This window comes from Pseudorasbora parva, chromosome 7 (assembly GCF_024679245.1).
Source record: "Pseudorasbora parva isolate DD20220531a chromosome 7, ASM2467924v1, whole genome shotgun sequence".
Classification (NCBI taxonomy): domain Eukaryota; kingdom Metazoa; phylum Chordata; class Actinopteri; order Cypriniformes; family Gobionidae; genus Pseudorasbora; species Pseudorasbora parva.
Genome location: NC_090178.1, coordinates 9,540,702 through 9,554,838, shown reverse-complemented (window position 1 = coordinate 9,554,838; position 14,137 = coordinate 9,540,702). Strand labels below are relative to the sequence as shown.

General features: G+C 35.7%; 1 protein-coding gene across 34 annotated transcripts in view; it reads right to left on the bottom strand.

Moving 5' to 3' along the window:
- Positions 1-14,137, bottom strand: part of rims2a (regulating synaptic membrane exocytosis 2a) — a 307,760-nt gene that overhangs the window by 72,355 nt on the left and 221,268 nt on the right. For 25 of the 34 annotated variants that reach the window (XM_067448016.1, XM_067448023.1, XM_067448035.1 and 22 more), the window contains 2 exons: positions 7,178-7,210; positions 1,815-1,918 (listed from right to left, as the gene is read on the bottom strand). In XM_067448016.1, the coding sequence (XP_067304117.1) occupies positions 1,815-1,918; positions 7,178-7,210 (137 nt within the window). The remainder of the gene's footprint in view (positions 1-1,814; positions 1,919-7,177; positions 7,211-14,137) is intronic. The other 9 variants (XM_067448022.1, XM_067448025.1, XM_067448037.1 and 6 more) reach the window with 2 other exon arrangements.

Sequence of the window (14,137 nt, the reverse complement as noted above, 5' to 3'; positions counted from 1 at the left end):
TGCCAACTACTAGCCCTAATAGCTTCTCGGGGGGTTCTCCAGGGGAAAAATGGTGTTTGGGGGGTAAAATTTGTGTTATTTTGGCAAGGTTGCCTGCTAAAATTCGCACTCATGGGTCTATATATCACATAATAGTCGCTTCAACCCGCGGACATAGAAAAGAACCCGCGGAAAAAACGCGGACTTGGCAACACAGTGCAGTTGAGCTCTTTTGAAATTTGACAATGCGTCGCTTCGTTGCTCTGATTGGTTGTTGGTCTATCCAATTGATGTCTTTCCTGGTTCGGTTGAAACACGCTCCATAATCACAGCCCAATGGAGCAGTTTCAGACTCATATTCTGACTAGAATTCAGTATGACCACGTCAGGCTAGATCACAGCCGCGCTGCACTGAGAAGTTAAGCATGCAATAATCGCAGCCTTTGCCAAATCGCGTGCAGTTTTATTACGATTTATCATGCATGCTCTGGAAGAAAAGGTGCTAGGAATTGTTTGGGATTTTTGCAGGTTGCTTTGAATAAAAGCATCTGCTGAATACATAAATGAAAAAGGAATTATTGTTTTTTATCAAATATACTCTAAAAAGGACGCAAAGCATCATTAAGAAGAAATGGCACTGCATTTATACCAATGTATTCCTGGGTATTCTGTCCTGGACAGACATGGAGAGGTATTGTATAGGGTCTTATTTAACATATTTATAAGGTGCTCATGGCTTGCTGTGATGATTAAAAGCATTATGTTTTAAATGGCGCCTTCTCACAACCCTATCACACAAGGCTCTATAGTCCTTCACAATGCCTTACATTCCACATGCTTAAAAGGATACAATGGGAAGGCGATATAGCCGTATATGGTGCTGAATGCCGGCAGATATACAAATGTACATCCTGCGCAGAGATACTAAACTTAAAAGACTAGGTCCATAAAAATTCCACAACCGCTGGAAGTGGGTCAAATAAACACACACCATGTTTAATCTATGATCATTTATGTCCAGACTAGCAATCTGATTGGCTGAAAAGTGCTTGTTTTTTTCTACCGAGACCTAGTTCAACTAATAATACAGCCAAAATAAAAACCTACACTAAAAGATAAAATTAGCTTTAATCAAAAAATAACTTTAAGTAGAAACTAAACTGATGCTATTTACAGGTGTGAAAGAGCAGCTTGATCATTCTACCAAACAAAACGAAACGATATGAAACAAAACGAAACAAAAATGCAATTTTGACCCCATAACATCAAAGCATGCAAATGTTTTAAAATAATTAATAGCGTATCTATATTAACATTTAAATTGTTTTTGAAAGTGAGAGAATATATTTAATAGAGTTATAATAAAAATGAATGTTACAATTATTATCAGCATTATTATTATTATTAAATAAATATTACATTATTTATACAGCCAGGAGTATTAATTTCATTGTGAAGGTCTCAGTTAGTATGACTGCAACTTGTTGAATGATCTACAGCAGCAGCAGCAGCATTTAACTATATTAATAATAATAATAATAATAATAATAATAATAATACGTTTTATTTATATAGCGCCTTTCCAGAGCTCAAGGACACTTTACAATAAACAAAAAACAATAAAGGCAATTGACAAAAAGAGCAGACAGAACAACAGTAGGCAATTGAGAGTGCAAGTACAATAAGTGAGAAATCGGGGGGGGGGGGGGGGGGATAGTTTTTTTTTTCTTTTTCTATATTAACTATAGCATAACTGTATATACGCAATAATGTAAGCAATACATTTTGAACTGTTTTTAATATTATGGATAATAGCGGTAGACCACTAATATTACCTTGTTATAGTCCTGCTCCAGTCTGGAGTCCGAGCCTGTTCCCTGTTTATACTTGTTCATCTTCAGTTTCATCTGCCGCGTGCGTTCCTCAACATCCATTGCACCTATGGATCACAGCAGATGTCAATGAGATTACATGTTTGGAAAGAGTTGAAAAAGTGCCTTGTGATGTTGGTGAGGCTAGATGGGAACAGATCTTTTGACCCATTCAATGTTCAATGGTAATGTTGCACTTAGTATTTAATGTAGTATACAGTATAATGATATATAATGTAGAATGCTTTAAACGGATAGTTCACCCAACAATTTAAAATTCTGTCATTTACTCACGCAATTGTTGTTCCAAACCTGTATGAGTTTCTTTCTTCTGTTGAACACAAAAGAAGATATTTTGAAGAATGTTGGTAACCTGACATTTGACGGTAGCCATTGATTTTCATAGTATTTTTTTTCTCCTACTAAGGAAATCAAAGGGGTCCAGAAACTATTTGGTTACCAACATTCTTCAAAATGTCTTTTTAGTTCAACAGAAGAAAGAAACTAATACAGGTTAGGAAAAACATAAGGATGAGTAAATGATTTTGGGTGAACTAAGCCTTTAATAAAGAAATCATTACCCTCAACAACACCGTTGAGTGATCACTTTTAACCACCATCTGAGCATAAGAGAGAACTTATTCTGTCTGTTTACTACCAAATTGTGGCTGTTAGTAAATGCCTTCACACACACACACTGACATACTGTAAATGATGCAGCCCATAGCAGAAAAAAATATATAAATAAAACATTTTTCATATTATAGAAAGAGGTATTATATTTAATAACCAAGAGGTTAGCTCTTGTCTATTTTAGGCATGCTTATTTATAAGTATATGTATGAGAGTAGCTTAGCTTGAAATTTGCCTAAAAAGTGTCACACAAACCCGAGGCACACTTCAAAGCATCTGAATGGAAAAGTATCATTCGTTATGAGTAAAACAAATCATACGATATCAATATAGTGTATGTACAAAGTCTCATGAAAAATGAAATACTGTAGAAATTAGTGTTTCTAAGTAAAGCAGGTTGTGATGGTTGCCTTGGCTCTGGTACGGCACGTGTGTTTTAGTGTGTTATGTGGTCACTAGGGTATTGTAAGTGGTTGCTATGGTGTTTTGCTTTACAGTTGCTAGGGTGTTCTGTGCTATTGCTTGCTGGCCTATCAAGTCTATATGATACTTTCGGTATGCGTTCCAATATGTTTTTTCCCTCACTAGTTTTGTTGTATGGCAGGTGAAAATCACATGAAATACACAATTCGTAATTTGAAGTCATATAAACTACTGTGACCTTTTCAGTTGCACGATGACAAGCTACAACTTTAACTAGCCTGTTCACACGAGCAAATTACTGAATTTGTTTGTGCCACTGAGATGCGTAAAGCATACCACATCTGTCTTTGTCAGTGCAGGTGCCGTAAATGTCAATAGCAATTTTCTCTTGCCAATAGCAATTGTTCTGTTAAGTAATTAACATGTTCAGCAAATTACCCAATGAACAGTGCTCTCAGAATCATCAGGTTAACTGGATTTAATAGCAGCACTATGGTGAAGCTTATACACGAAGGGGATTTTTACGCTTAGATATCTGCAATGCCTAAACCATACAGCACACCTCATTTTCTCTACTGCTTTACAGTTTTTTAAATGGAGATGGGAAAGAAACAAGTACACTAGTAAAAGATGATGAAAGTAGATGCAAATAAAACCTAAACTGACATTAACACCTTATGAAAATAGCAATGATGTGATATATCTGTACTTATGCCATCATGAAGCCAGCTTTATTAGCTCCAGCCATAACCAAGAAATGTACACAACAGTCGGGTTCGGGAGGTGCAAAATCCCATTCCTTTTCTCAGCAGGTAACACTTTATTTCGATGGTTCACTCTAGACATTCTATTAACTATAAGTAACTTTCTAACTACATGTCAACTAACTCTCATTGGAGTTTTAGCAGATTGTTAGTAGACTGTTGACATGAAGTTGCAAAGTTTTAGCCAATAGAACAATGTATAATGTAAAATAGAGTGCTAGCAAATATTAAGCAGTTAACTAATACTCTGAGAGTTAGTTGAAATGTAGTTGCTTATAGTTAGTAAAATGTCTAAAGTGGACCATAGAAACAAAAGTGTAACCAGATTTTCTAATCAATAATACAGTGATTTCAAATTCATAAAAAATAGCATTGAATAACCAAATTCATGGGAATAATTACATTAGCCCTAATATCCACCAGTAAATGAAATGTTACTGTGAAAATTATTTCAGATTCACATGGTCATTTCTTAATACTGAACTTAAAAATACAAAACAAATGAACAAAAAAAAGGCCATGTGCGTACGTATGATGAGCTGACATATCAAGACAAGTCAAAACAGCGGCAGGAATCCCTCCGTCACACACACAAACGAAGATCTGCTGCGGTGAGACGCGGTGCTGACGCCTGTACCGAACGGTGACCGGAAACGTTGCGAATATGACTGAACTAAAAACAGGTATGCTTGAGCCATCTGTCCTTTTTAGGGTTGATTCCGGTCCTGTTTTTGGTTTGTTAACATAATTTTTATTTTATTTTTTGGTCTGGACCAAACAAACCAGGTGAACCGAACTACAAATGTGAACACACCCTGAGACCCATCTTTTCAGCGTTCTCGGTCTGCCGCTTGTTTGGTGCGCAGCGGGGTTCGGATGGCAGCGTTCACACTTGATGAACCACACTAACCGAGCAATCGCACCAGGGTTCGTTTTAATCCAACCAAACACGCCAAGTGTGAACACACCCTCAGACACCCTACACATTCAAACACATTTGTCTACATACACTACCAATCGAAACTTTTTTTTTTTTTAAAGAACTTAATATGTTTATTCATTCAATTTCAACAAAATTAAACTTGTTCTTTTAAACTTTCTATTCACCAAAAAGTCCTAAGAAGAAACAGTTTCCTGTTTTCAACATTGATAATAATAAAAATTGTTTCTTATTTTTCTTATAAAACATAAGAAATGTTTCTTAACAAGCAAATCATATTAGAATGATTTCTGAAGAAGCACCAGCATAATGTTGAAAGAAATCATATCATTTTAAAATAAATTAAAATACAAAACAGTTTTAAATTGTCATAATATTGCACAACATTACTGTTACTACACTGTAAAAAATTATTTAGAAAAAAAGTTACCTGGTTGCCTTAAAATTTTGAGTTCATTGAAATTAAAATTTTGAGTTAATACAATGAACATTTTTTGAGATTTGACAACCTTTATTAAAATATTATTAAAAGATTTTGTAAACATATTGGGTTATTGTGTGTGTTTTATTTCTGATGACGCAGTGAAACATGCCAAATAGTGCTATTTTCATGATTTATCAAATTTTTATGTGGTTCAGATACAATAATATTTTGAGTTTCTATTTATTAAACAAATTTCCTTCATTGTATCAACTCAAATTTTTAATTAAAATAAACTCAAAATTTTAAGGCAACCAGGTTACTTACTTTTGTAAATTAAACCAACAAAAACCAAAAAAAAAATTTACAGTGTAGGTGAGCATAAGAAATTACTATTCAAAATCATTAAAAAACACACTTGTTTAAAATTATAACGTTCAACAGTGTGTGATTATCAATGATTCAGTGCCTCAAAGATACACATTGTACCCGTTTCATTTTTAACATATTTTTGTTTTATCCCTATGGAGAACATGAATGGGAAAATAATTCCAGAACCAAAGCTGCTGGAAAACAGTGTTTTGTCACTCACAGAATGCCACCATTTTGAAAATAAGAACCATGCATATGATCATAATCAAACATGATTATGACTGGAGCTAGTAAGGAAGCTCATGAGCTTCATGGCAGAAAGTAACTCTGGAACCAGGTGAATAAAAGGCTCCAAAAAAAAAAGCGCAGAAAAGCCGTAATGTTTATAAAAAGCCAGTGAAGACAACCAAACCACTACAAGAGATGATATTCGCTTTTCAAGCAGAATCCCAGCATTTACTCCTCTACAGTTTTTATACTTGTACTACCGTAGATTCATATGTGTATTGCAGTCCAAATTGATAATGGCTGAATCTCACAAATGCTCATATATGTATATAAAGGTTCAGTGGGGTTCTATATAGAAATCTTGACTCAATTTTAAAGAACACTTTATGCCAAAAAGGTTCTATACAATGATAAATGTCTTAAAAGATTGCATAATGCTTGCATGTTTTTTTGGGGTTTATTTAAAAAAGACCTGTTCTTTGTGAGGTCAACCTTGATATTTATTGTTTATTAATTACATTGCAAAGCATATTTTAGCCTGACCTGCTGGAATATCCACAAAAAAACATCTTCTGATGGTTTCAAGCTCGTCCACTCTAGTGTTCTAAAGGCCCGTTCACCCTATGGTCGATAACTATAAAGATAAAGATATAGGGCCCTATCATACACCTGGCGCAGTGCGACTTCAGGTGCAACGCAAGTGTTTTTATCGAGAAAGTTCTCCCACTTAGAAATCATGGAGGGGTCTGAAATTGTCAACGCAGGTGCATGTCCACTGTGAGAGACATAATCAACAACAACAAAAATCCAGAAATCACAATGTATGATTTTATTTTATTCATAAACTATTTATTTGTATGATACAGCTGCAATTAAGTATTTGAACACCTGTCTATCAGCTAGAATTCTGGATTCTTTGTTCAAATACTTATTGAAACGCCTACATGTCATTATGGATAGTCATTGCATGTATCAGAATTACCTATCTGCAGTATAATGAATGAAACTGGTTACTTATTCAACAAATCGTGACAATACACACGTTTAAACTGACTCGTCAGGTTGAGGGTGTCTATATTCCGCCATGTAAATAGCGAATCCTCCATGGTGCAAGCGCAACTGGCTTTTGAAAAGGAAATGCGACTAGGTAAAACCTTTTTGGACTATACACCTTTTCTAATTTTAAAAGAATAGCAGATTTTTTTCATCTGATGAATAATAAAAACATTGAGAGCCAATCAGAATCCACCAGATTTCAAAGCGATTTGAGCATTTAAAATGGCAGACGACAGAACTGCAGCACACGCTTGAATAAACAGAATGATATCGTTCACTGGTGGGTGCTAATATAGTTGTCATTATAGTTATCGCTCCTGGTGTGAACGGGCCTTAAGATTGTCTAGATAGATGTTTAATCAATACATTTTTATCCTTTAATGCTGTGGCTTTTCCAGCAGGGTTAATGAATAGGAGTGCAACAAACAGAGAGGAGCTGGGAAACGGCATGGAGGAAGATGAGAAAAGCAAAGCAGAAGAAAGGACAGACCTGAGTTTGTCTGACTGGGGGAGTCCGTGTCTTCTGGGAGGGGGGGTTGGGGGGTCACATCACAAAAATGGACAGACAGACACAGAGGAGAGGGGTGTGAGAGGAGGTGTGCAGAAAGACGGGACGAGAAACCAGGGGCCAAAACACATGGGAGGGAACACATCACCAACAACACCAACAACACAACGACAACATAAAATAAAAAAAATAGGGAAATACAAGACACGACAAGCATATAAAACCTCAAACACATGTCTCAAGATCCATGATACAAAGAGAAAATAAAAATAAATCACAGTTCAGAGGAAAAACACCAGGAGCAGCCAGTCCTGCTTAAAAACAAATCCTGAAACACTAGAGGAATGTTAATAGAACATGCAGAGGGAATGAGTTTAAAAAAAGACCTGTGGAAAGAAAGGAGAATAGAAGAGAGAGGACGAGGACAGTCTCCACAAACCCTGAAGAGAAACAACCTGCTGCATCATTTGCACCCTGGTCCTGACACCAATCAGGTGTGTTTTTAAAGACACATAGATGCTAAACAGATATGCTACTACAGTATCTAAGTAAAACAACAACCAATTACTGCCCAAAAATATCAACTGCAAGTCTGACAATCGTTCATTTGTTTAAAGTGGTGCTTTAAAAAGTAAATGACTGTGTGCATTAGTGCTTTTATAAAAATGATAACAAATAAATTGTCAGTAAATGTAGTGCACATTTACTGAAAATGTTGTGGGTCAGTAAGAAATTCATATTTTTATTCAGCAAGGATGCATTACATTGATCAAAAGTGACAGCAAATACTTTTATAATGCAAAAGTTGCATTTAGTCAGCATTTATTTTTATATTTCAAATAAATGCTGAATCACGGATTCCACAAAAATATTAAGCAGCATAATCGTTTTCAACATTAAAAATAATAAGAAATGTGTCTTGAGCAGCAAATCAGCATTAGAATGATTTCTGAAGGATCATATGACACTGAAGACTGGAGTAATGATGCTGAAAATTCAGCTTTACATCACAGGAATAATTTACAATTTAAAATATATTCAAATAGAAAATACATTTTAAAGCTACACTGTGCGATATTTTCCCCCATCTAGCGGTGAAAAGGTCAATGACCATCCAGTGAATAATAGTTTCTGTTCCTCTCAATTCTGATTTCGTTTTAACTCCTACAGTGGCCGATTTAGTCCAAGATTAACATGGCAATCCCCCTCTTCACATTCGACACGGTGTCATCGAGTGTTAAAACGTGAAAGGCGAAGCTTGAATATACGGGTATGTCCCTCTTTGGCTAATGTACTTTCAAGATGGAGGGGCAACATGGCGACTGGCATTCGAACCCCTCACCCGTATGTATTTTCAATGGCATATTATAAACTTATGAGAATACTTTATTACGTGAAAGAAGTAAATATACATTAATGAGCACATATTTTTGAAAGAACTAAATGTGTTTAGCTAAGAATAAACTAAAAAAGTTACACAGTGTAGCTTTAAACCATAAGAATATATTTAACTTTTTTTTTTTATCAAATAATGCAGCAATGGTGAGCATAAGAGATTTCTTAAAAAAAAGAATAAAAAAAAAAGAATCTTACCAAAACCAAACTTTTGAACTGAAATATACCAAACTGAAAAGCCAAAAGCCCATCTACACAGCTATTTTATTGTTGGTGGCCACTGAGTTCCTCTGACACTCTTGACCTAAACAGGCAATAGCTTTTGACACTCAAAAGAACAAAAGAAAAAAGAAAAAAAATCGGACCAAAAATGTTTTCTTGCCACTAAAAATTAACATTCTGCAGGCTTTGTATTGTATTTAATTCGCCGGAATGCATAATGCATCACATCATGAATAATGCATAAATCACTAAATGGCCATGAGTTTTATCAAATTAAACTTTGATACACCAACATCATCAACAGCTGCCAAGTCCCTCATTTCACCTTAAACAACCTCTGACTGCACATCGCTGTCCTATTAAAGGGAAATTTCACCCAGAAATGAAAATTATCCCATAATGGCTCTTCTAAGCTTTAAAAAATCCCACAATAAAATGAATAACTCTGATTATATTTGTCTGAAATAATGTCATATACACCTAGGATGGCTTGAGGGTGAGTAAATCATGGGCAAATTTTCATTTTGGGGTGAACTATCCCTTTAAGGCCCGCCATTGCACTCGGCAGCCAACTTTGAAACGCTTTTTTAGACATGCAAGAGCAGTCCTGAACGTGAAAACATCAAATTCTCCAAAGCTGTTCACCAATCGCATGATTAAAATTCATATTTGAAATCACCAATGAAATCTGACAACTGTCTCGTACATTTTGTTTCTAAATGCTAAAAAAAAAAGCATTTTTTTCCTCATTCATAGTAATCTTTGTATATCGTCTTTGGTTTGAACACCCATTTATTGTTAGCTAATCTTAACTATCCTAAGCGATGTCTTAATGCATCGCTCTTAAAAAAAATACTTAAGCTAAAAACACACTATCTGATCTCACAAACTGACAAGTCAGACAATCACCCATTCACCCATCTCTAGGTGTCCTGCTTATCCTTCAGTTTAGCCCTAATTCTCACTGATCACAGATCTCCCAGCGTCCTCTTTTAGATCATTTCTTCAATGCCCGTTTAGAGTCTTATATAATGACTCTGGCATCTTAGGACACTGTTTTGCACTAATTGGACAGCCTCCTCCTCTCCATATTTAAATTCTTTATCTGCGTCTTCTTCATTGAGAACAAAATATGCTGATACGGCTCGTTTTCCTCAGTTCTTCATTGTTCTCTTGAGCTGTGCTTTGATTCGCCGCAGCATTAATCACGCAACGACCCATCGTGCATGATCTTGTGTACCCAAGCACATTTCTCATGCATTAATCACCCACAAGATGATCCCATTATACACAGACGACTGCACTGATGGGACATTCATTAGCCGGACCTGATACGGACCCTATTAAGCCCACCCACACACACACACACACACAACCATCTAATCAGAAAGCTATTCAGGTGTCACAGATGATGCTCGTCTCCCTGTCATCTCTTATGCGTTTAGAGCAGTAAAACATTCAATACAGTGATTCACACATCTGAAGCTGTATTTATCATACGCAGCTCTATAATTTCCGTCAGCGTTGGGCACAAAGTGGAGGTGAACATCTCACATGTAGTTAAAACGAGATGTTGTTGAAATCACAAGCATTTCTTTATTTTTGAATGAGGTCTGATTGTGCAATGTACAATAAAAACCCACATAAAGAGAGCATGTCTCCTATAGTGATGAGCGTGCGCAAAAAAACAATCAAAAAAACTTTTGCGAATCTTGTTTCTAACCAGGGATTTCAGTGAAGTCACGTGATTTCAATATACAAAGCTTTGTTACGTCCTAACAATTTGGATGCAATGGTTGACCACTAGGGGTGATGATCTTTGTGAACCCACATACCAGTGTTTACGTATTTTTAAGTGTGTTTTTATACATTTGAAGACATTCTAAAGGCACAATATGTAAGATTTTGGATTAAAGATGTCAAGAACTAGCTTTTAAAATGTTTTATACTATTGTCTGAGGTCGACATATGACTATGCTTGGTATGCTTTTTACATTATAAACATCATTATGAATAAGTAATAGGCCATTTTCTACACTGGTTTTGAGGCTCTCTCCTGAACGTTCGGTTTTGACTTGGAAGTAAACACACGCGGCTGAGACTGGATAAGATTTGCATTTTAAATGAGCTACTGCTCCCCTTTTAGTACACGTGAGGAATTGTTTTGAAAGCAACAACTGAAATGATTCTCTCAAAGGGCTCGCAAAACCTCTCATTATCAAACAAACACAATGATTTATCTGTCATCCACCCACGATTGATTGGAATGTTTTTTTTTATTACTTGGCCGGCCTGATCGGAGGATACAAGCACAAACCGCGCACATACACATGCGCACGCCCTGCAAGTGAGATCTCTCGTTTGCTTGGCCTGGTGTCAATTAAAGCTTTTCTTTGACTAACAAGGAAGTTTTCAGCTCCGAAACTTACAGGATATTCTTATATCACAATGAACTTTTACATATCAAAGGCTCAAGGGAAAGTTGATTTCTCAATTCATCACCTCTTTAAAATATCCCAAAACCACTAGAACAATGTTATATTTTGTTGACTTGTGCACTTACATTATCCCAAATGTTTCCAAGAATCTTTAAATCAGACAAATAAGCTATTTTAACCAGGACACGGACTGTGTCCATGCATCGCCTATCAATAACATCATACCTATGTTACCATTGTTTTGCAGATTTATTTTGGAAACACCAAAAACGCTTTAATATATTATGTGTTTTATTAGACAGGTGAGGATACATTAACTGCTTGGATACATTAATGAACAGAAAGCTAATAAATGTTATATAGCTCAACACAGTTAATCTTATTGTTTCCATTTAGTTTTCTTGATTTACTGTGAGTACCATGTTTTACCATGCCTAACCTAAATCTAGCTCACTGCAGTGTGCAACAAGCGTCTCATAGTAGCTGCCGAGCGAACGCACATTAGTAGCATTACACTGTAAAAAATTATATGTTCAATAAGTTATGACAACATATGTTTTTACATTGTTTTAACTCATCAAAATAAGTTACGAAATGTTAAACTTTTTTTATTAGTTATACAAGATGTAACTCATTAATTTAAGTTGAAATAACTTAAACATCCAAGTCGATTGTACTGCAAAAGTTACAAATTTGCCTTTTTTTACAGTGTATAACAACGTTCAACAAACTCAAATGTATCATACGATAAAAAAAGCACTGCATTACCCCACATACTCATGAGCAGAGGAAGCAGAAGCTGTCATCTGTGGCATAAGTCAAAATCAAGGCTTCATCAAGCTATGCTTTTGTTTCAAATAACTGACCTCTAGTGGTGAAAAATTACGCATTGTGGCTTCAATTAAGTTTTGAGAAAAGAACGTTGCTATTGTGATTTATGTATCTATGGTACAATTATACATTATTTTATAACTAATTGGGGATGAGATGATCAGTGACAGAAATGACTGAGATTATCTGACTGACAGATTTTTTTGTTGTTGTTTAAAGGGTTAGTTCACCCAAAAATTAATTTGATGTCATTATTGACTCACCCTAATGTCGTTCCACACCAGTAAGACCTCCGTTCATCATCGGAACACAGTTTAAGATATTTTATATCTAGTCCGAGAGCATATCCAAGTGTATGCACACTATACTGTCCATGTCCAGAAAGGGAATAAAAACATAATCAAAGTAGTCCATATGAGACATCAGTTGGTTAGTTAGAATCTCTTCAAATATCAGAAATACATTTTGGTCTAAAAATAACAAAAACTATTTTTGTTTGCCCTTTCTGGACATGGACAGTATAGTGTGCATACAATTGGATACATTGGGGTGAGTTATTAATGACATGAATTTCATTTTTTGGGTGAACTAACCCTTTAAATGTACCATTTATTGATTAATACTTAAATAACTGACTGGTGTGGAAAAACCTAATGAATCAAAATGAGTGTACAGAAGTGTCAGTCTATGATCGTCTGTACAAAGAAGCCTGCAGAAAATACGTGTAGGTTATAAAGCCTGGAAATCAGACTGGCGATTACAGATCTATTCAGATCCTGTCCGTTTTGTGTGCAACAAGTATCAAACAAGTTTATTGACTGGCTGATTGACTTCCAGCTTCCTCGTTTACTCCACCTGACTGTATTCAGCACAGAGATGTAGAGGTTTAAATGATTCAAAGGAAAGAGCACACAGGGTCAAGATCAGAGAGGTCAGAGGTCAAACCTGTCTGAGCAGCGATGTGTGTGTCCTCCTGATGGCCGTTAGATGAATGACCAGCTCTGACCACTGAGCCCTGCTGGTCCTCCCATGTCACCTCTTATCATGCAGGTCATTGACACAGAGACACAGGCAGCGTTAACATACGCTCGAGAAGACGTGTAGCGTGTCAGAGAAAGTGAGGGATTGGTACAGTGGCCTCAAAATCTATTTGAAAATTAAAAAAAAAAAAAGGAAATTTCTGTCATTAATTACTCACCCTCATGTCGTTCCCAACCTGTAAGACCTTCTTTAGAATACAAATAGAGATATTTTTTACAAATGAAGAACGAATGTCTTACGGGTTTGGAACGACATGAGGGTGAGTAATTAATGACAGAAATGTCATGTTTGGGTGAACTCTCCCTTTAAGTCGGAGTTTAAAATAATCGGAATGTAATATAATTTATGTAATATTAATTGCATCTAAGCGTCCAAACACGTTTTGTCATTCTTTTCTCCTTCAAACTTCTTTTTGTTTCACTTGGAAAGTGTGCTTGTGCTATATTTTATTTTAAGTAAATCCCACTTGGTTTGATATTTTGTATCTAATGACTGGTTATGTATTCAAATACCTTTTGAGGCCACTGTATACTACGCATCAGTGCTTGTGCCAAAAATACAGTCTGCAACTCTGCGTGCGTCTATATTTTATGTTTGCAAAAAAGTAGGGGAGGTAGACGGAATAATTCTGGGAACATTTCTAAGACACTTCAGCACTGAAAGGAGTGAACAGCTCCTTTCTACACATGATTGTGCTCCATCTGCTGGTCAAACTCTGAAACGGCATCCTACCGGTACTAAGCAATTCAGTCTGTGGAATCGATTGATTTACACTTCTATAAAAAATATGAAATGATATAACATCTCTTTAATTCCATACTGTAGAAAGAGTATAGACTAAAAAAATTGTTTTTAACATTTAAAAGTAACTTTAAAATGAAAAGGCATGACATTTATCTGGCTTAGAGCAAAACATTTATCCAGAGAGAATTCGATTTTAATGCAACACAATCCAAATTTAATTTAAGACATCTCTAGATGTCCCTCATTATTCACAGCAAAACACATTAAAACA